The following is a 19881-nucleotide window of genomic DNA, read 5'->3' on the forward strand; positions in this document are numbered from 1 at the left end:
CGTCCTATGAGCAGGAAGTCTTGGGATCTATGCTCAGAAACCCCTCTTTTTTGTCTTCTTCCCCTCATTTCAGTCAGTCCTTATCTCTTCCAGCCGAAACTTCCAACACGCACAGGTGTCCACTCGGCAGTTAGCTTAGAAATCACCATGCAGGGATACGATGGCCTCATCCTACTGCATTTGTAATTCATCCAGCATCTTGATCCGGTTGGCCAATTCCACCCTCGTGAACCGGGGCGCTGACGTTCGAGCGATAATCGGCCCTAGGACAATTTGGACCTTCGCTTCGGTCCAGTGAGTGGGACTATTACACCTTATGCGCTTGGGATAGCGTTAGCGATATGGGCCCACGAACCGTACTCTTAATGACAACGTATACGGCCATCGCTCCAGAAGATGGTGAGATTTACGCAAACTTGGGTTCTTCGTTCTCGACAGCACGGACGACAGCACCATGACCCGCCAAATCCAACACGTCGCTGTCATTGGAGCCGGCATCAGCGGCGTCACGTCTGCAGGCCATCTGCTTGCTGCGGGCATCAATGTCACCGTCTTCGAGCGAAACCATGCCGCGGGTGGTGTGTGGTATGTGCGATCGCTCCTTTCGGTGGGCACAGAGTTGTGTTAACTAGGAGCATAGGCTCTACGACGAGCGGAAGCCTCTTGAACCGAACTATCCGGCTATGAAGCCCTCCATATCTGAGAGACACAGAGAAGGCGAACAGTCTGAGGAGAATTCGCTGCCGCTGAAGCATGCCCCGCCTGGGTAAGCCTTGCCATTCGTGCTGGAGCTGTATCAGTGCTGACGGGGGTAGGCCTTGTTATGTCGGCCTGAAGAACAATGTTGAAACGACGTTGATGCGCGTGAAGCTCAATTCCTGGCCAGAGGGCACACCGGAGTTCGTCAGCCACACGGTGATGAAGGAGTATATCCAAGACACGTCGAGAAAGGCCGGAGCCGATGGCGTCACTATCTATGGCGCGCGCGTGACCGGCGTCAAAAAAGACGGGCATAAGTGGCATGTCACCTGGTCGACTCTGCGAGAAGATGGAGAATCGAAGATAGTGAACGAACACGAGGAGACAGCTGTGAGTCTTGTAACTGGGGTGTGGAAGAACATGGTACTGATGTGCATGACCAGACATTCGATGCGGTCATTGTGGCTTCCGGTCACTACCATGCGCCTCGCGTGCCGGATATTCCAGGCCTATCAGACACGAAGACAAGATGGCCCACGCGGATCATCCATTCAAAAGGCTATCGAAGGCCCGAAGCGTACAAGGACAAGGTACGAGTCTTGATCACAGACCCAATCAAAGACGAACAGTATTAACAGCTGCACCAGAACGTTCTACTCATCGGAGGCGGAGTGTCTTCCACCGACGTAGCCAAAGAGATCGGCCCTTTTGCTAAGCGGGTCTACCAAAGCACGCGGAATGGCATATTCGACCTGCCGTCCAGCATTCTTCCTGACAATGCGGCCAGAGTTGGCGAGGTGGAGCGCTTCGAGATCACCAACAAGAACGGAACTGTCTCCGACGACCAAGCGCTCCCCCTGAACATCCACCTCAAGTCCGGTCAGAAACTCTGCGAGATCGACGATGTGATTATCTGCACTGGCTACCATATCACCTTGCCCTTCCTGCCGGAACTCCACGACGATGCGACACCAGCCGAGAAAGCGAATGGGACGATCCTTGTTACCGACGGAACGCAAGTGCACAACCTACACAAAGATATCTTCTACATTCCAGATCCCACTCTCGCTTTTGTGGGCGTCCCCTACTATACAGCAACTTTTACCTTGTTTGAGTTCCAGGCGATCGTCGTTGCGAACGTGTTTGCTGGGATCGCTCAAGTTCCGTCGGAGGGTGACATGCGGGAGGAGTATGCCGAGAAGATCAGGACGAAAGGCAGCGGCAAGACCTTTCACTCGCTCAAAGATGTCGAGGAGGTATATGTGGATGATTTGATGGGCTGGATCAATGGGTACCGAGAGCAGCGGGGGTTACCTGCTATTGACGGCCATACTGAGACCTGGCATGCGGCCAAGGCGATCCAGCGCGAGCGAGTCAAGGGCTTGATTGGCGGGGGGAGCTCGAGACGAGATAGTGGCGTCGGCGAGCAGTGGATTTCATGTCAATAGGCCGCAACCTTAGATATTGGTAGAAATAGAGATTACAGCCTAGCGCATAAAGCCGAAGTAGGGTCTACGCCGGGACCAGCTCTTGGTCAAGGCACATCATCTGCATCGTCGATGACGAGCTTCACACCACCCGAAGACAACCAGTGACCAATTTCTTCCCCCCACGCCTTAGACCGCCCGCATTTCTTATCTCCGAGATACTTGAGCACTTACAGGCTGACATTCTCCTGCACGAATGGCGTAAGTGGGGTAAATAATGATCGTACAGTTGTGGTGTATTGTCTCAGCGCCGATATCGTTGCAGCGGGGGTGGAGCTCGCTGCTGGATGAGGTTGTCTGTCGCCAAAGTTCAATCGGAGAAGAATATGCCATGCTGCTCCTCATAGTAATCATGTGAGCTCATAAGGATGAGATGTCATATCATGCAAGCGACTTCCATACCCTCTATGTTCTTCGAAGCTTGCCGCCAGAGATCCTCAGACTAGGACGACAGCTGCAATGGCTCCGTCACCAGCTGTAGTAGACGAGAGCGTCACCTCCTCGCCGGAACCCATTGTTCAAAAAGCCCCAAAGCGCAAATGGGTCAGCTATATCTGGGACACCTTCGACAAGTCGCCTGAGGAGCGACGACTTCTATTCAAGCTTGACACGGCTATCTTAACCTTTGCATCTCTGGGTGGGCTTCCCACAACATATCCCACCAAGTATCACCTACAGTTCTAACTGAACCTCTTGGTTCTCAGGCTACTTCATCAAATACCTCGACCAAGTGAACATCAACAATGCCTTCGTCTCCGGGATGTTCGTACACAGCCCTAAACACCCACATCCCTACTCCAACACCGACTAACTCTCACCAGGAAAGAAGACCTCGGGCTATACGGCAACCAACTGAACTACATGCAAGCCTGCTGGACCGTCGGCTATGTCATTGGCGAAATCCCGAGTAACATGCTGCTCACGCGGGTGCGCCCTCGCTACTGGATTCCGGCCATGGAGGTTAGTCCTGCCATACCCTCAATTCATCTTCCATCCCAGCACTAACGAAACACCAGCTCCTTTGGACAGTCCTAACCTTCACACTCTCCCGAGCCAGAACTCCAACACACTTCTACGTCCTGCGCTTCTTCATCGGTACTCTCCCCTTCCCCCACTTTACCCCAGCGCACCCGCATCCGATCTAACTCGAGATAACGGGACGACAGGCCTCGCCGAAAGCTCCTTCTACCCGGGAATGCAATATATAATCGGATGCTGGTACCGCAAGGACGAGCTCGCCAAGCGATCGTGCATCTTCCACACGAGCAGCGGGATCGGCAGTATGTTCTCGGGGTACCTGATGGCCGGGGTGTACCGGCTGGGCGGGAGGGGTGGGTTCAAGGGGTGGCAGTGGTACATCCCCGAATGAACCCCTGCTACAGCTGCTACAGCATGTTGAGCAGAGTTGGAAAAGTGTAACTCACCTGTGTCATAGGTTGTTCCTCGTCGACGGGATCGTCTCCCTCCCCGTCGCGCTGAGCGGGTTCTTCGTCCTGCCGGACGTGCCGGAGATTTCGGAGCCGTGGTATTTGTCCCGCGAGGTGAGTCGCTTCCTCAGATTCCGGTACACTACAGTACGTTGCACGACGGACCTGATAATTGATGCTGCTGGGTAGGAGGTGAAACTCGCGCAGAGACGGATGCAGCTCGAAGGCCGCCAGAACCGGCAGCCGTACACCAAGGCCAAGCTGAAGAAGATCTTCGGCTCGTGGCATATCTACATGCTGACGCTGGTTTACATGTAAGCCTTACAGCCCGAATCGATCATTGAGGACAGCGGGTGATAATCTGTGAGGACAGCACGTTCAACAACGGGGCAGCGGGCGCGCAGCCGGTGTTCCAGCAGTACGTATCCCCGCCCCTTGCGTCACTACCCAGCGAGGCGAAAGACATTCCTGATGAGAGACAGATTCCTCAAAGCCTCAACCCACCCCAAGTACACGATCGACCAGATCAACGCCTACCCGACGCTCACCTCGGCCGTGCAGGTGGTTACCACCCTGATCTACGCGTGTAGGTCTTCAGCCCCAGCTACCGGACCAGAACAAAGAGCGTACTAAAGGGATGCGCAGGGACATCTGATACGATCCTGCGAGGCAAACGCTGGCCGTGGATTATCTTCGGCGGAGTACGACCCCCAGCACCCCACACACCCCCAAGAAGGAAGCTAACCCCCCGAAGTGCATAAATATAACCTGCTACGTCTCCCTCGCGATCTGGGATATTCCCATAGGCTGGAAATGGACCTGCTATATCCTGTCCGGCGCGGGGTTCGGATTGAGTGGGTTGTGCATGGCGTACGTTTTTGCTTGCCCGTTGCACTTGTCCCCTTTCTGCTGCTTATTCTCCTCCCCATCACCTCTCCCTCGCACGAGGGGGTGGGGGGTTGGGGGGGGGTTGAGAATTCCTTTGCGGGTTCTGGATAAGACAAGCTAACAAAAGGGCTAGCTGGGCCCACGAGATCTGCACGGCCGACAACGAGGAACGCGCCCTCGTGGTCGGGAGCATGAACGAGATGGCCTACGTCTTCCAGGCGTGGCTGCCGCTCGTCGTGTGGCAGCAGGTTGATGCGCCGCGGTACCGGAGCGGGTTCGTGGCGGCCACGGTTATCTCGGGGCTGTTGATTGTGGTGACGGCGGGGACGGCGTGGTTGCAGGGGTGGGAGGAGAGGTGAGTTTGCTTCGCCTTTGAGGGTGACAAGGGTGGGATGGGGTAAGGGTTCATGCTGATTTCGCTTGTCTGGTAGGGCGAAACGTGTGGTTGGGAGTTTGGAGGGGGAGGAGGGGAGTAGGGCTCGTTTGAGGGGGGATGGGTCTTTGGATGGGGAGGGGCGTGAGGATCTGGGTGGGGAGCTTGAGCGGGAGGGGGTTGTTGTGAAGGATTAAGAGGTAATACCTGGGCTGGAGGGGTGGTGGTTTGGGTATGTTGTATGTTGTTGGGAGTGGGTGTGCTACGTTGGTGGCGGAAAGATCCGTTAAACTCATGTTTTCCGGATGTTTGCTTTGGACGCCGGATATACACAACATGAGAATAAAGACAAGCTACAGGATCAATGCTCAAGGTATAAACTCTTCAGCTGGCAGAATAGTCTGATTCAAGCTGCCTGGTTGTTGTACTGTACATAATCCTCCATCGAGATAGTTCCCGGAGCCCAAATCGCATGCGCACACCGGCCCACAGCTTGGGCTCAACTGAACCCTTCCTCCACATGTTTTTCTCGATTATTCGAAGAACGACGTTTCTAGAGACGTATCACAGCCTTAACATCAACAGTCGAAGGAGTGTATCTGCAGCCCGAGAAACATCTCCCAGCAGTACAAGCTTAGAAAGAGCCGGAAGTACCCGTGGGGGCCGCACCGGAAGGAGCGCCCGAGGGCTCAGCACCGGCACCACCGAAAGAGCCAGAAGGAGACGGGCCCTGACCGCCGAAAGAACCGGAGGGAGAGGGACCTTGGCTACCAACGGAGCCGGAAGGAGAAGCGCCACCGGGGAAACCAGACGGAGAAGCACCCTGACCTCCGAAGCCAGAAGAGCCACCGCTGGCAAAGCCAGAGGGAGAAGCGCCCTGGCCACCAAAGGAACCAGAGGGGAAAGAGCCACCAACGGTGCCGGATGGAGAGGGGCCCTCGGAAGAGCTGCCGCTAGAGCTGGAAGAGCCACCCTCGTGGCCCTGTCCGCCATGTCCGCCCTCGTGGGAGGATCCCTTGGAGGAGGAACCCTGGTTCTGCTCGAACTGGCGGCGCTCGACCTTCTGCTCGGATTCAGAGGAAGTGTTATCCGAGGACTGGCCTTGCTCGTGGCTGCTGTGGCCGCTGTGGCCGCCGTGGTGGCCGTGACCCTGCTGAGGGGAGCCGGAGGGAGAAGCACCCTCGGGGAGACCGGAGGGGGAGGCACCTCCAGGGAAGCCGGAGGGAGAAGCACCACCGGGGAAGCCGGAGGGAGAAGCACCACCGGGGAAGCCGGACGGAGAGGCACCACCAGGGAAGCCAGACGGAGAAGCGCCACCCTGCCCACCAAAGCCGCCAGAGGGAGAGGGGCCATTGGGGGATCCGGAGGGAACAGTGCCTCCGAACGAGCCGGAAGGAGAAGCACCGCCGAAGCCACCAGAAGGAGCAGCGGTAGGCGCAGAGCCACCCTCAGTGAAGGAAGCCGGGATCTCGACCTGACGCTTCTGGTGGTCCTCAGGGCCACCGGAAGGAGCAGCACCGGAGACGGTCACAGAGGGGAATGCCTGACCGCCAGCGGGAGCATCTCCAGAATCACCGTGTCCACCATGTTGACCGAAGCCACCAGGGCCACCGGAGGGAGCAGGTCCGGCAGAGCCAGACGGCGGGGGGTTCTGGAAGGCCGCAGTACCGGTGGGCTGAACACCAGTCTGTGTGGGAGCCTGCTCGCCGAAGACGGGCAGGGCGGAGGTGTAGCCCAGGATACAGGCGATGGCAAATGCGGAGAGCTTCATCTTGTGAATTGGGTGTATGGGTGGGAGGGCAAAGTGACGGACAATTAAAAAGGTAAGGAAGTGAAAGGAATGTAGATTGAAGTTGTCTTCGTTGGAAAGGACAGGTACTGGGCGTTCAGATCAACTGAGCTGCTTGATTTTCAACGGTGAATTGGCTGGATTGAGGCGAGGTTTTATAGGTTGACGTTCACTCTCGCCCTCTGTGATACAGGTGTATCCATGCTGACCTCGACACTCGTCATGTTCCTGAGCCGCCGACTTCGGGTGGCAGAACTCTGAGACGTTGACTGTTCGCGATAAATCATCAGGCGATTCTGGACCCAGAGACTCCGACGGTGGATCGATCACGGCTGGCGCTGGACCCCCACTCGACTAATAATGCTGCAGCATGCCAGTGGGCCTGGGTCAGTGCGGGCGAGTCTAATCCCTCGAGACAGGGCTGAGGTTAGAAGGGTTTGGCCCGTGAGCCTTGGAGATATGCAGGAGTTGACGCGGAAAAAGAGAAGGGCAAAAGAAAATGACGAGTGACGGTGGCTGAATCCACGTGTCGTCACGGGACACCCGCTGTTTCATCTTTGCTTTGCACTTTCTATGCTCTTTCTCTTGTGGCTTGTCCTCGAAATCAATGTCATTCTTGACAAGACGTTATTCTGCGTGACTATGAAGTCTTTGCAGGTCCAATACAATGAAACCTCCGACAATCGCTGTGACTCGAGACGGACATGCTTGCCGATGGTTCCTATGATTTCAGATCGTCGGTGGAGAGGATCAACCTCGTCTGATAATCTCTGCCCAATGGTGGTGGGCGGAGGGGGGTGGGATCAACCATCCAGTCAAGTACAGACCACGGCGGTTGCAGCTGTTCCGAATTGATGGGTATGTGATGTCTACACGTACCACCTCAGCGGCAAGCTTAAGCACCTTAGAATTGACTCACCCTAACCCTCGACCTAGTCCTGCAGACTCGAGCTTGTATGCTTGGGCCCCACGTTACTATTTCCAGCAAGGATCGAAGCTAAGGGCCATTGACAATCGCTCAAAGCATGCCAAACCAGCCACGGATCACCAAAGAAAATGTGATTCCATCAAAAAGGAGACTGGGGAAGCTTGCGTCTCAGGATGACAGATGGCAGGAGCCACTGCGGCAAGATGCTGACGTGGGCGAGATCATTCTCTGACCCCTTGGCATGCTCTTCGACACTCCGTACTTCCCGCCACATTGAGTGTGAATCAAGAGCAAGGATAGGGCTTGAGCTCGCAGAAGTTGTCAACAGAAGACCCTTGAGGGCCTTGATCACTCAGGCGGCGCCTAGGTGCAGTCGCCAAGGTGACCCTGGATTTCCCGTGCGAGGACGGGACGGGACATGCTCGGGAAAACCGATGGAATAGGGAAATGGATGTAGGGAGGAGCTTAAGCGAGTGGAACTGCACGGTGTTGTGGTGAAACTTGATTTGATGCGTGGCGGGAGAAGCTGGCGTGGCCCTTTTGCAGATCGGAGGGTCTGCTAATGCTGATTGGTGGTTCCGTCCACGCGGCCTGAGGCTTTCATCGGGATGTTTCACCTTATTTCCCTCCAGCACAAACAGCTTGCAATTGCATAGCATCATAGCATCACTACCGCCAAACTTCACGTCAACTTACTCTGCAAAGTCAAAAAGCACGTCTTCAATCACGACAACAGCCCATGAGAAAGCATCATGCCTGAATGCCGTGGACAGGTCAATTGACTCAATTCTAGGGCTGAGCAGTAGGGGGAACTTGTTGGAACTAGACTGCAGATCTTGGCTTTTGACCCTGGTGCCACCGACCACGACACTAGCCTACATCCCTTGGTTCTGGCCCTTGGGTGCTTCCGCTGACACATCTACCAGTGGTTGTCGCAGTTGCCGCTTGTTCTGACCCGGGATAGGGATAGCTTCAGGGGCGAGTCTACAGACCGTCTCCATTGCTTGGCCCGTTACCCGACCCTAACAACCCGCGATCTGCATCGAATGACACACCTTCATTGAGTACACGGGGAGCTCTACCGACGCATAGGCACTCAATCGAAACTTCTGGTGAAGAGACTAAGCCTACTCCTCAATCGTCACGGAATCGATCATCCCAGTTTCGGTGACGAGCCCACGCAATTTCTTGACTGCAAGACTAACGAACGTCCACGATAGCGCTTCTGCACAGGAACACTTTCGAATGTCAATTGTTGCATTGAATTCATCATCCAAGGTCGGCTCAATTTCGTCCCCAATGTACTATACTATATACATGCCGCCCGCAGTCCTTCTGATTACGTCTGTTGAATACATATCTCGCGTCACATCGTCAAAATTTCCGTTCGCTGTTGAAATGCCCAGAAAAATATCCCTTAACTCCTGCTCACCCCGTGGCCATACCGCTCAAGCCAGAATCACACCTAAGGCTGGCCCCAGATCTCGTCCGCGATCTCACGAACCAAGGCCAGCTTCTTCTTCTCATCCTCGAGGCTCAGCGGGTAGCCGCTCTCGTGGGTGCTGAAGCCACACTGCGGGCTGACGCAGATACGCTTGAGCGCCTCCTCGCGGGACTCGCCGCTGCCGGCACTCACGAAGTCGGCGGCACGGTAGACGCGCTCCTTCATGGCCTCCTTGTCCTCGAGGGCGCGGAGCTTGGTGCTGATGATGCCGACGACGACGTTCTTGTTGGGGGGCAGGAACTGCAGGGGCTCGAAGCCGCCGGAGCGCTCGTTGTCGTACTCGAGGTAGAAGGTGTGGACGTTGAGGTCCTGGAAGAGCTTCTGGGCGATGATGTCGTACGAGCCCTCAGCGAAGTGGCGGCCGCCGATGAAGTTGCCGCGGCACAGGTGGATGCCCGTGTGGAAGTCGGCGGGCAGGTCGCGGAGGCAGTCGTTGTACAGCTGGATGTAGGCGTCCAGCAGGTCCTCGACGGTGCCGAGGTTGTCCGCGTCCGCTTCCCAGCCCTCGCGGAACGCGGTCGAGCAGAAGTACGCCATCCCGGGGTCGTCGAACTGCACGTTGCGCAGCCCCGCCGCGTACAGCGCCGCCAGCTCCGCCCGGTACACCTTGGCCACGTCGCGGAAGTACTCGGCGTCGGTGGCGTACGCCTCCCGGCTGTAGGCCTTGCCCTGCTTGTAGCGCATGTGGAACCAGGCCGGCGTGATCATCGTCAGCTTGATGGTGCCCCACTCGCTCTCGGGCAGGGCCTGCTGCACCAGCCGCAGCTCGTGCAGGTTGGACCTGGACTTCTCCGCGCTCCACGACAGCTTGGACCCCGCGATCACCGAGTCGCCCGGCATCACCTTGCGGTCCTTCTCGATCAGGCTGACCACGTCCGGGTGGTACAGCCGGAACATCGAGGCCTCGGCGTCCTGCAGACGGACGGTTCCTGCAGCGTCACGTCAGCCATCGTTCGCTTCCTATGTCCTCCTGATGCAGTGACTGTTAGGGAGAAAGGTCATACCCTCAAACTCATCCCACATCTGCCCCCAGAACCGCGTCCGGTTGAACTCGCCCGAGGTGACAGCCTGGTAGCCCAAGTCCCGCTGCAGCTGGACCACGTCGCCGACCGTCTGCTTCTCGACCGCGTGCAAGCCCGCCTCCTCCTCGGACACGCCCGTCTCGCGGATCTTCTCGCGCACCTCCAGCAGGTTCTGGGGCCGGAGCAGGGAACCCATGTGTTCGGCCCGGAAGGGCGGGGCACTGTGCAGTTGGAAGGACATTGTGACTCGGGTGTGGCTCGGTTAGACCTCTCTCAAGCTCTGTATCACCAAGAAAGTGAGAAAAGCGGAATCAGGGGGAAAGCTGACAAGAAATAGAAATAGGAAAACTGAGAATAGGGGAGAAAAGATGGGGAATCCCTGCTAGCCCTCGAGGCCCCGCATTGGTTTTTTTTTTGTTTTTGCCATGCTCCCATTTGCCATGCGGGACCGGCTGTTGGCTGACGGTGGCGATCAACGTTGACCTTGCGTCTCGTCCGAGCGCGTTTCTTACACGTTTACACTTTTGTCAGCAGTTTGGGGCTTCGATGCAAGCTTTGCGGAGTTCTGTCTGGGGCCCCGCGCGTTTCTTGTCCCAATTGTCTTGCAATTACTAATGCCCAGAGCAGGATGGCCACGGGCGATGAAGCTGGATTTGATTTACATACAGTACAACTTGTGCATGTGGGGAGGGGTGGGGTCGGATATGTGGGAGGTGGGGCCAGATGTGGTGCTGCTGGATTACTCATCTCCATGCATAACAGACAATGAAGCACAACGGATGAGTTGGGGACGGTACCCTCATTCCTTTGCCTTTGCTTCTGGTGTCTTGCTCGCCACCATGGAACTCAACGGCCACGCGACAGATCTCTGTAGATCCCCGTGCTCCGCACCAGAGACCAGATGGTCAATCACCGCGATCAAGGTGTAAGCGCCCACCCCAGTGAAGATATGCCACCTAGACACCACCATCAGTCGCGATTACGAGCAACAAGCCTCACCACCGGTGACTCACAGTCATCGTCATAGCGGAGGAATAGAAAGTCAGGGAAAGTCACTCACCACCCATGCAACTCCAGCCCGAACGCCCACGGCACCCCCACCGCCGCCCGCCACCTCCGCAAAACCTGGCACCCCCACCCATCCACCAGCCAGACGGCATACCCCACGTTGAATATCACTACCCCAGCTGCCATCAGCAGACTCGTTACCCAGTCAATGGCAAGAACAAAGCTTACTCACCAGCCCCAAACCGCACTAACCGCCACAGCTCCGTCCTGGCCACCGACCCCCGGACCGTCCGCTGCTGGATCAGCTGCATCGTCCGCACCCCAATAACCGTGACACTGTCCACAAAGCTCACCGAATGGAGGACCAGCTCGTCCGTCGCGATATGCACGGCCGCGAGGCCCAGCAGCGCGGCCCCCAGCGCCAGCGCCACGCGCGAGGCGGTCTGTGCGCTGGTGTTGACGGTCAGCACGCGGTGGAGCAGCGGGCTCGTGGTCAGGAGCATGAACAGGTCGTCCACTGTTTTGTCCCAGGTGGGGTGGTTAGTTCCTTGCCGCAAAAGTGCAAACTGTAAACCGAGGAGGAATGGGGAGCCGCCTCCATCTGCGTGTGATACTTCAGGCTCATGTGGAACCCCGCGGAGCAGACGCCGATGAGGCCGTAGTATGGGATGCGGCGCGAGAAGGATGGGGTAGGATGGTGGGGAAGATGGCGGAGGCCGTGGAGGGCGTAGAGGACTGGACGGGAATTAGGTTTTGCCATTGCCGTTTGGGGAGAGTCTCGCGAGGGTGTGGGGTGTGGGGTTTACTGTAGGTGATGTTGGTTAGGGTGTTGATGAGTTCGGCGATGTAGCGGGTGATGGTGTAATCCTGGTTGATAGGGTAAGTGAAGGTGGTAGGATTGATTGGTGTTTGTGGTGGTGGGTATTGTACCTCTTCGCAGAAACTGGATGGAGTTGTTAGTTTGGCACTGGGAGGATGAGTTGGGTCGAGCCTTACTTTGCATGGGACGTTGGCGGGCCCCAGAAGGGGTTTATTGAGGTTGGAGAATTCATTGTAATGGATAGGTGTGCCTGGGTGGTGGTGGTTGCGAGTGTTGTTGTCTGGTGCTGGAATGTTGTGGGCCACAGAGAGCTTTATTGCGATTGGAAGCTAGGCATCAGTGAAAGCTTTGACCGAAAGCGGTAATCAGCTCTTTGTTCCAGTTGTTGGTAACCTTGTTAGTGTGAGCAGGATTTGTGAACTCTGTCATAAACCCTGCCATCGTCTTACGTGAGAGTTTCGGGAAAGGGGGAACCTTGGTCAGGATAATGATGCCTGGAATCTCACGGACAACCTCTCTCAGCGGCGCCAAAGGAAGAAAGAAAAAGAGGATTGAGAGAATGACTTTCCCACAGTAGGGCATTGAACATCCATACTTCCAGGTAGCATAATCTCAACAGTGACATACTAGTGTAAGTAAGAAACTGAACATTTCCAGAAACATATCGTACGACCAGCAAAAGCGGGGTACAAACCCGTCAACCCCACCAAGCCCAACCCCAAACCAACAGTCAAACGCGAACGTGCCCACCCACTCAACCATCCCCTGCGTATCAAGACAATATGCCACCCACCAAAACAATCTGCATCATCGGCATCACCGGCAACCAAGGCGCCTCCGTCGCCCGCCGCTTCCTGCAGGACCCAACCTTCCACGTCCGGGGCCTCACCCGCAACCCGCACAGCCCAACCGCCGCGGCCCTCGCCCAGCAGGGCGTGGAGCTCATCCCCGCCGACCTCAACGACCCCGCCAGTCTCCTCCCAGCCTTCCGCGGCGCAAACATCATCTTCAGCGTCACCAACTACTGGGAGGCCTTCGCCAGCCCGGCGGGCCGTCAGCAGGCCGCCGCCGCCGGCATCTCGCCTCGCGAGCACGCCTACCGTGTTGAGCGCCAGCAGGGGCAGAACATCGCCGATGCGGCGGCGCAGACGGTTGACTCGCTCGATCCGAACGGGTTTCTCGTCTCCACGCTGAGCCATGCGACGCGATGCAGCGGCGGCCGGTTCCGGGAACTGTATCATTTCGATGCCAAGGCGGAGGTGTTTCCTGATTATGTCCGGGAGAGATATCCCGCGCTGGCGGCGAAGATGTCGTGCGTGCAGACGGGGTACTTTACCTCGAGTTATAGGTTGGTTCCGGGGGCGTATTTTGGGAAGGTATGTTGCTCTCCGGGGCAAGGCTGGGTGTTGCGTTGTGTTGGGGCGTGAGGAGGGGAGAGGTGGCTGACTCGGGTGTTTAGGCAAGGCGGAGAGCGGGGAGGATGTGTTTGAGATGACCTTCACCACGGCCCTGGAGGCGGTGGTGCCCCACCTCGATGTGCAGAGTGACTTAGGTGGGTTTGTCTATGCGGTTGCTCAGATGCCGCCGGGGAAGAGTTACATGGCGTGTGGGACCAGGTGCAGTTGGGCGGAGTATATGAGGATTTGGGGCGAGGTGAACGCGGTGGCGGCGCGGTATCGGCAGATCACGCTCGAGGAGCTCATCGACAAAGCGCCCGAGCCGGAGTTTGGTCGCGAGGTGGGGGATATGTTCTCCTATTCGACGGATCCGGGATATGATGGGGGTGACGGGAGCTTGTTGATGGCGGAGGATATACGAAGGGTGAGATTTGTTGTCTGTCCGTGGATGTGTGGAATGGATGCTGACTTCTTTTAGACAGGTATTGATTGTCCCATGACAAGCTTGCAGGAATGGATCAGGAAGGAAGATTGGTCGACTATTTTGGGTTGAGTATGTTGAGCTATTCTTCAGCGTGCGATTGATCTGGCAAGCATCTGAATCATATACAGGGAGACTCTTTGTGTTATGGGAAAGAAAAGACTGTTTACTGAGACTGACAGGTGAACATTCACCTGCAAACAATGCGCAGGGACGAATGGAGCCAAGAATGGGGTTATAATTGGGATGGGGCTGTGAACGCAGGTTAGCTACATTGGTGCCATAATTTGCAGGACTTTCCACAAGGTTCCACCGAGTCATGTTGCTAAAATTAATGGATGAGATAGATTGCGTGAGTTGTGTATAGTTCCCCGTATTGGATTATATGTGCTGCGGTGGATGCTGCAAGTGCAAGATGTAAGAAACTGACCCACCGGAGATCTTCGATGACCAACCTTCTTTTTTTTTATCTTATCGTTGGCTCCCTCATTTCACTGCTTATTTCACATCTGGTAACTACTTGCTATCATAGCAAAGTCATACCTTGGAACAAACAGTGAACTATGGCAGCTCTGCTCAGAGTTCGCAATCTCATCCTACTCTTTCTTGTTATCTGCCTCATCCACATCACCCGCCGCAAGTGGCAGCAACATTGCATTTCAAGGCAACATGGCTGCCAACCAACAATCCACCTCCCAGCGCGAGACCCCATCTTTGGCCTCGATCACCTCGCCTTCACCCTCCGCGCAATCAAATCTCACACGGTCCTTGTCCGAAGCGAACAGCGGTTCGCGAAATACGGTCACACACACCAATCACGCCGCCTGTTCACCACCATCCTCGCAACCTGTGAACCCGCGCAACATCAAAGCCATCCTCTCGACCAACGTCTACGACTACAGCCTGAACCGCCTCGCCGCGTACGGACCCCTCCTGGGGACGGGGATCTTCATAACGGACGGGCCGGCGTGGTCACAGTCGCGCGCGCTGCCGCGCCCCACCTTCGCCAAGTCCCAGATCGCAGATCTCGCGACCTTCGAGGCCCTGATCACCGAGCTCTTGGTGCTACTCCCCACCGACGGCCGGCCCATCGACCTCCAAGAGCTGTTCTTCGGGTATGCCATCGACTCAGCCACCGCGTTCCTGCTCGGGCGCTGCAGCCACACCCTCCGCAGACTTGGTTTTCCGGCCGCTGCAGCCGCCAGTCACCACGACGTAGATTTCGCAAGCGCCTTCGAGGACGCCCAGGCGGCGATCCGGACCCGGGAGCGGTGGGGGGTGTTGCGCATGTCCCACCGGGATAAGCACGCCGACGAGTGTTTCCAGATCTGCCACGGGTTTGTGGAGAAGGCGATCGACGATGCTCTGGGCAGCGTCCGAGTCCCTAGGGCTAGCACAACCCCCACGGCATGTGGAAAAGAAACAGGACACAACCACCATTCATCGACACATTGCTCGAGCAAACGAGCAACCGCACCCTTCTCCGCGACGAGTTGATGAACCTCCTCCCCGTGGGCCGCGACACCACCGCCAGCCTGCTAAGCAACCTCTTCTCCATGCTGGCGCGCCACCCCGACACTGTCGTCGCGGGATGGGGTGTGGGTTGGTTTGAGGGAGTGAGGTTGTGGTTTTTGGTTTGGTCTGGTTCTCTGGTGAGATAGAGATCGGGTTGATGTATAAATAAGGCTTTTATGTTTTGAGAAGGAGGCAGGACTGGATCCGACGTCTACCTGTTCGGAGGGAGGGTTTGCCTGTGTAACTCACAAAGACCTATCTCACCGTGTGCATGTGGTTGGGTGTAACCATTGATCGTTGATCCGACGGGCTGTACGACCCGTACTTCATACTGTTGTGTTGCGGCCCTCTGGGCTCTCCTGAGGTTACGAAGGGCTGGGGTAGAGGCATATCAATATCCCAGCATTGACGAGGATGGACTCACGTTTACAGTAGACACAAAATAATCAAAACCTTTCCAAATCACAACTTCCGATGTTGACTCGTACAATCTATGCTAATGCAGTGAACAATGCTATGCTATGTGCCACCCTTTCGCCAAACCCCCGGAACGCCAGCTACAAGAACATCACTCCTGCCCCGCCGCCAGAAGCAAATTCATCACCCCCTCGTGCCCATGCACCACCGCCTGGAACAGCGGACTGATGCCATTATCATTCAACGAATCGACATTGACCTGCCCCGTCTCCAGCAACAGCCTCACGACCGCCGCATGGCCCTTCCTTGCCGCCAACGACAGCGGGGTACAGCCCTCGTTATCGCGCACATCGACCTCCACCCCCTGGACCTTGAGCAACATGCGCACCGCGCCCTCCGCGCCCGTCTCCGCCGCCCACGACAACGGCGTGCGGCCCTTATCATCCCTCGAATTGACGTCCACCCGCTTTGTCTTCAGCAGCAAGCGCACCGTCGCATCGAACAGCGTCGCCGCCGCCCGCGACAACGGCGTCTGCCCATTCTCCCCGCCCTTGGCATCCACCTCCGCGCGCCCATCATCGATCAGCACCTTCATGACGCGATGGAACCCGAACGCCGCCGCATACCGGATGGCCGTATTCCCCGAGGGATCGGTGGCGTTGACCTCGATGCCCTCCTGCGCCAGCAGCACCTTGACGGCCTTGACGTTGTTCATGAACGCGGCGTGCAGCAGCGGCGTGAGCAGGTGGCCCGTGTTGACGTCGACGAGGCCGGACTCCAGCAGCACGCGCAGCACGTTCGAGTGCCGGTAGGTGATGGCCAGGATCAGGGGCGTGTTGCCGTCCGCGTTGGGCCGGTTGGCGTCGATGTCGCGCGCTTGCAGCAGGAGCCGCGCGACCTCGGCGCGGCCCCGCATCGCCGCGATGCAGAGGGGTGTCGGGGCCTTCTTGTCTTGGATGTTGACGTCGGCGCCGGCGTGGATGCTGTGCTGCGCGGTGCCGGCCACCCCGCGGCGGGCGGCCCAGACTAGGGCGGAGGATTTGTGGTGCCGCGCGTTCTGGCGGTACAGGTAGGGGTTCACGATGCTGTGCAGGCGTCGGCTGACTTTGGACAGGGCGTTGATGTCCTTGCGCTGGGCGAGGTGGTTGGCGACCATTAGGATCAGCTCGGGGGGTAGATCGAGGGGTGGCATTGCGTTGAGAGTATAGCTTGGACCGGATACGGAGCGCTCAAGGATGAAGGAATCGGAGTTGAGCGACTGGTAAGATGGTGATGGGTAGATGATTGGTGGGTGATGGTAGTGCTGGAGGTGAGGTTCATACCCCCAGAAGTAATTTATACTGGCCCTCTGGGTGTCGGTTTCCATTTTTTTCGCTGGTGTGTTTGTGTTAAGATTCACTGGGAACGATGCGATCCCTCGGTACTAGTAGTGACGATGCGATTTTGAGAAACTAGTCTGCCTAGTAGGGCCAGTCGTCCCAGGCTGTCTGTTCTCTTTCTACCCCCATAGTTTGAGCAGTGACTAAGCATGAGAATGATAAGTGAAGGGGGGGGGCACTGCAAGGTTCACTCCCAACTTGGAAGCAAATGCACGCCGACCTCACTTGGGCCTAACACAGCATCACCGCTTCGATTCGGGCCAGAACTGGCTGTGATTGGCTGCAATGCAGGCAAATGTCGGTATGGGGCCTTTTCTCCACGCGGCTTGGCGGCCGACAGTCCCAGACAAACGCCGTGAGCGCCATTTCACCAGTGCGCCGCTAATCACCAGAGCAGGAAACACATGCCGACAGCTCCATCAGGGCCCACTTGAGTAGTTGCGTGGGACTGGAAAGAGACATTGTACAGTACCCTTGTGTGGCGAGTTCACCATCCGATGTCAACCATCAGATCTGCATACTGTGGATGTTGTCCGTGTGTTCATTGCCCTCTTGTCTTAATTTTAGCGTATAATCTCCTCAAACCGCATCGGGTAGCAACGGATCCTGCCAGCAGATGACGAGTTTAACCGTTGCGGTCAGATCCTTCAGAGTGGTGAGGGCATGGGGAGATTATGCCAGTCATCCTGCGCGAGAGTTTGTCGCTCGTCCCTGATAGGGCCTGCTGCATGAATACCCTACCCTTAGTTGCGCCAACTATTCGCCATCCTCATTGCCCCCAGGAAGTACCGATGAACTTGGCTTCTGACAAGTCTTGGGTCTTGATCCAGAATTAAACTGCTTATTGTGGTGTTCGTGCCACAGATTATCACAAGCATTCAACTAAAGTTGAAACTGCTGTGTGTGGTCCAATAGTTTTGCTATAATGGCAAGGCAGTATTGCATCTCACACAAGAGTCCTCAAAACGAGATAATGTGGACAATAACCATAGACTTCTGCAACCTCTTGCATCAGCAGAACCGATCCAGACCGCGACCCTTTCCGTCCAGAGGCAAATCAGAAATCAACACATATCCCCAATGCACCAACAACAGTCCCCACAATCCTTCAAGCTTCTCAATCTTGCTTCCATCCATGAACATCAGCAAGTATCCCCAGCGCACGCTACTCCCCGCACACCACCAGAAGCATCCGTCGCGCCCAACCCCTCCTTATACGCAATCAACGCCTCCAGGAACTCCGAAACCTCCTGCCCCCCGCTCAGCGTGCGCATCGGCTCCCCCTTTCCGAACTCAAAATACGGTACCCCAACGACTCCCTCCTCCCTTGCCCTCTGCGCCTCCTGCTGAATCTCCGCCACCCCGCGCCCCTCCTCCAACCACGCGCGGACCACTCTTTCATCCATCCCCGCCTGCCCGGCCAATCGAACCAACGTCTCCACATCCGTGATATCCTGCTCCCGCTCGAAATGCGCCTCGAAGATCGCCTCCACGAGCCCCGCCGTCCCGGCACCGGCAGAGGAACCCGACCCGGCCACGGCGGTATTCGGCGCACGAGATGTGTCCCGCAGCGCGTTGAGCATGATCACCTGGTGGGCGGGGATGGTGCTTCCGATGCGCCCGCCGAAGCGGAAGTGGATCCCGTCGGCGCGGCCCAGGCGTTGGAGGTGGGCTTGCGCGTGAGGGACTTTCTCCGGGCCGAGCTTTTGGGTCATTCGCTCTGAGCGGTCGGTCAGTATGCAGTTGTTGGTGTGGAAGAGCAATAGGGGGCTGGGGATAGTGTACCCATGTAGGGAACGCTCTCCATCGGGGCGTTGGCGTCCAGAATGTACGGTTTCCAGGTGATGCGGATGGCGTCTTGACTCCCGCCGGGGTAGGTCTTCTGGTAGAGGCGGATGGCCTTGGTGAGGCGGCGGTAGCCGATGTAGCACTTGCGGTTCGTGAGTTGGCTGGGTTTTACTCGCAGGGGAGGGGTGCTGGGAACGTACCCACGGGCAGACTGGGTCTGATGTGATGGCTATGTCGATGGATGTCATTCTGTTTGAAGGGTTGACGGATACAGGGTTGGTTTTGATGTCTCGCAGGACAGCCTCAGCGGCTGGTAACTGTGCCTGGTAAGAGTCAGAGCCCTTGCTGCTATGCCTTCTGTCGGTGAGCATGGTCGTTCTACGGCACGCACTTTATAGCTGCGGGCTAAGTCACTTCCGACCATAGTTTATCTAGGAGCCTGGGATCCAGGCAACCATGATTCCGGAGAAGAGTCCTGATCTACCCGGACAGACCATTCTTTTCTTTGGAAAGAAGCGAACTCTGAGAATCTCACTTCAAATCATCCCCCTTAAATGAATGTGGTTTGATGGGCTTACCAATCAGCACTGAAAATAGTCAACGAGTCAAGCTAGCCAGTTGGTGGTCCCTCCGGGGCTATGCGGGGTATCGATACACCAAGTCTGCATGTGCTCACGTTCCTCAAAGATGTTAGAATAATAATGTTAAGTACTACACTAGATGTCAATATACATCAAGGAGTAACAGATTGCTGTGGACTTGTGGGGTCAAAGTATAATAACAGCTTGCGCGAATGGTAACTTTAGGGTCCGCGCTACCATACTGCACAGCCACGTGGAACAGAATTGACCGACTTTGACTTGACACAACCTATGAGCTCTAGGTTAAAAGTTCAACCAATACCTCTGTTTGATGAATCGTGTTGAAGGTATAATTCCTATCTTGGGTGATGAGGTTGA

General features: G+C 56.5%; 9 protein-coding genes across 9 annotated transcripts; 5 read left to right on the top strand and 4 right to left on the bottom strand.

Moving 5' to 3' along the window:
* Positions 1 to 454: 454 nt before the first annotated feature.
* BO86DRAFT_300360 (putative FAD dependent oxidoreductase) lies at positions 455 to 4860 on the top strand (the record flags this gene model as incomplete). Its single annotated transcript, XM_025667454.1, has 17 exons — positions 455 to 585; positions 641 to 766; positions 816 to 1089; positions 1143 to 1289; positions 1347 to 2139; positions 2620 to 2823; positions 2891 to 2948; positions 3008 to 3146; positions 3203 to 3281; positions 3353 to 3539; positions 3622 to 3727; positions 3803 to 3927; positions 3987 to 4031; positions 4096 to 4199; positions 4259 to 4314; positions 4368 to 4483; positions 4635 to 4860. The coding sequence occupies 17 exons, from the start codon at positions 455 to 457 to the stop codon at positions 4858 to 4860; spliced, it is 2916 nt and encodes a 971-aa protein (XP_025533131.1).
* A 413-nt stretch (positions 4861 to 5273) lies between these two features.
* Positions 5274 to 6964, top strand: BO86DRAFT_423739 (uncharacterized protein). The gene has a single exon (XM_025675414.1). The coding sequence runs from the start codon at positions 5347 to 5349 to the stop codon at positions 6691 to 6693; it is 1347 nt and encodes a 448-aa protein (XP_025533132.1). The 5' UTR covers positions 5274 to 5346; the 3' UTR covers positions 6694 to 6964.
* Positions 6965 to 7703: 739 nt separating this feature from the next.
* Positions 7704 to 8071, top strand: BO86DRAFT_287 (uncharacterized protein). Its single transcript, XM_025667363.1, has one exon. It carries the CDS (start codon positions 7765 to 7767, stop codon positions 8032 to 8034), a length of 270 nt encoding a protein of 89 aa, XP_025533133.1. The 5' UTR covers positions 7704 to 7764; the 3' UTR covers positions 8035 to 8071.
* A 928-nt stretch (positions 8072 to 8999) lies between these two features.
* On the bottom strand, positions 9000 to 10623 carry BO86DRAFT_390 (cobalamin-independent methionine synthase II family protein). The gene is made up of 2 exons (XM_025672280.1): positions 10100 to 10623; positions 9000 to 10024 (listed from the first exon to the last, which is right to left on the bottom strand). The coding sequence occupies exons 1-2, from the start codon at positions 10356 to 10358 to the stop codon at positions 9057 to 9059; spliced, it is 1227 nt and encodes a 408-aa protein (XP_025533134.1). The 5' UTR covers positions 10359 to 10623; the 3' UTR covers positions 9000 to 9056.
* Positions 10624 to 10916: 293 nt separating this feature from the next.
* Positions 10917 to 12177, bottom strand: BO86DRAFT_394049 (ceramidase; the record flags this gene model as incomplete). Its single annotated transcript, XM_025673159.1, has 6 exons — positions 10917 to 11073; positions 11178 to 11295; positions 11358 to 11642; positions 11693 to 11860; positions 11932 to 12068; positions 12122 to 12177. The coding sequence occupies 6 exons, from the start codon at positions 12175 to 12177 to the stop codon at positions 10917 to 10919; spliced, it is 921 nt and encodes a 306-aa protein (XP_025533135.1).
* Positions 11933 to 12566, bottom strand: BO86DRAFT_384439 (uncharacterized protein). Its single transcript, XM_025670880.1, has 3 exons — positions 12122 to 12566; positions 12056 to 12068; positions 11933 to 11992 (listed from the first exon to the last, which is right to left on the bottom strand). The coding sequence occupies exon 1, from the start codon at positions 12525 to 12527 to the stop codon at positions 12282 to 12284; it is 246 nt and encodes an 81-aa protein (XP_025533136.1). The 5' UTR covers positions 12528 to 12566; the 3' UTR covers positions 11933 to 11992; positions 12056 to 12068; positions 12122 to 12281.
* On the top strand, positions 12492 to 14194 carry BO86DRAFT_418 (NAD(P)-binding protein). Its single transcript, XM_025675060.1, has 4 exons — positions 12492 to 12546; positions 12603 to 13321; positions 13410 to 13766; positions 13821 to 14194. Exons 2-4 carry the CDS (start codon positions 12728 to 12730, stop codon positions 13893 to 13895), a joined length of 1026 nt encoding a protein of 341 aa, XP_025533137.1. The 5' UTR covers positions 12492 to 12546; positions 12603 to 12727; the 3' UTR covers positions 13896 to 14194.
* BO86DRAFT_384441 (uncharacterized protein) lies at positions 13993 to 15775 on the top strand. Its single transcript, XM_025670881.1, has 2 exons — positions 13993 to 14087; positions 14171 to 15775. Exon 2 carries the CDS (start codon positions 14493 to 14495, stop codon positions 15318 to 15320), a length of 828 nt encoding a protein of 275 aa, XP_025533138.1. The 5' UTR covers positions 13993 to 14087; positions 14171 to 14492; the 3' UTR covers positions 15321 to 15775.
* A 2296-nt stretch (positions 15776 to 18071) lies between these two features.
* On the bottom strand, positions 18072 to 19535 carry BO86DRAFT_495 (DsbA family oxidoreductase). The gene is made up of 4 exons (XM_025677427.1): positions 19501 to 19535; positions 19123 to 19245; positions 18920 to 19064; positions 18072 to 18854 (listed from the first exon to the last, which is right to left on the bottom strand). Exons 2-4 carry the CDS (start codon positions 19168 to 19170, stop codon positions 18277 to 18279), a joined length of 771 nt encoding a protein of 256 aa, XP_025533139.1. The 5' UTR covers positions 19171 to 19245; positions 19501 to 19535; the 3' UTR covers positions 18072 to 18276.
* Positions 19536 to 19881: the final 346 nt, after the last annotated feature.

The sequence above is a fragment of the Aspergillus japonicus genome (assembly GCF_003184785.1).
Source record: "Aspergillus japonicus CBS 114.51 unplaced genomic scaffold BO86scaffold_1, whole genome shotgun sequence".
NCBI lineage: Eukaryota > Fungi > Ascomycota > Eurotiomycetes > Eurotiales > Aspergillaceae > Aspergillus > Aspergillus japonicus.

Coding starts and splice junctions, on each gene's coding strand:
- BO86DRAFT_423739 (XM_025675414.1), top strand. CDS start 5,347: ATGCGCACACCGGCCCACAGCTTGGGCTCAACTGAACCCTTCCTCCAC.
- BO86DRAFT_287 (XM_025667363.1), top strand. CDS start 7,765: ATGACAGATGGCAGGAGCCACTGCGGCAAGATGCTGACGTGGGCGAGA.
- BO86DRAFT_390 (XM_025672280.1), bottom strand. CDS start 10,358: ATGTCCTTCCAACTGCACAGTGCCCCGCCCTTCCGGGCCGAACACATG. Junction 10,025..10,099: donor GATGTGGGATGAGTTTGAGG/GTATGACCTTTC, acceptor GTGACGCTGCAG/GAACCGTCCGTCTGCAGGAC.
- BO86DRAFT_384439 (XM_025670880.1), bottom strand. CDS start 12,527: ATGCCCTACTGTGGGAAAGTCATTCTCTCAATCCTCTTTTTCTTTCTT.
- BO86DRAFT_418 (XM_025675060.1), top strand. CDS start 12,728: ATGCCACCCACCAAAACAATCTGCATCATCGGCATCACCGGCAACCAA. Junction 13,322..13,409: donor CGGGGGCGTATTTTGGGAAG/GTATGTTGCTCT, acceptor TGTTTAGGCAAG/GCGGAGAGCGGGGAGGATGT. Junction 13,767..13,820: donor TGGCGGAGGATATACGAAGG/GTGAGATTTGTT, acceptor GACTTCTTTTAG/ACAGGTATTGATTGTCCCAT.
- BO86DRAFT_384441 (XM_025670881.1), top strand. CDS start 14,493: ATGGCTGCCAACCAACAATCCACCTCCCAGCGCGAGACCCCATCTTTG.
- BO86DRAFT_495 (XM_025677427.1), bottom strand. CDS start 19,170: ATGACATCCATCGACATAGCCATCACATCAGACCCAGTCTGCCCGTGG. Junction 19,065..19,122: donor CAGACCCAGTCTGCCCGTGG/GTACGTTCCCAG, acceptor ACGAACCGCAAG/TGCTACATCGGCTACCGCCG. Junction 18,855..18,919: donor GGAGAGCGTTCCCTACATGG/GTACACTATCCC, acceptor CCGACCGCTCAG/AGCGAATGACCCAAAAGCTC.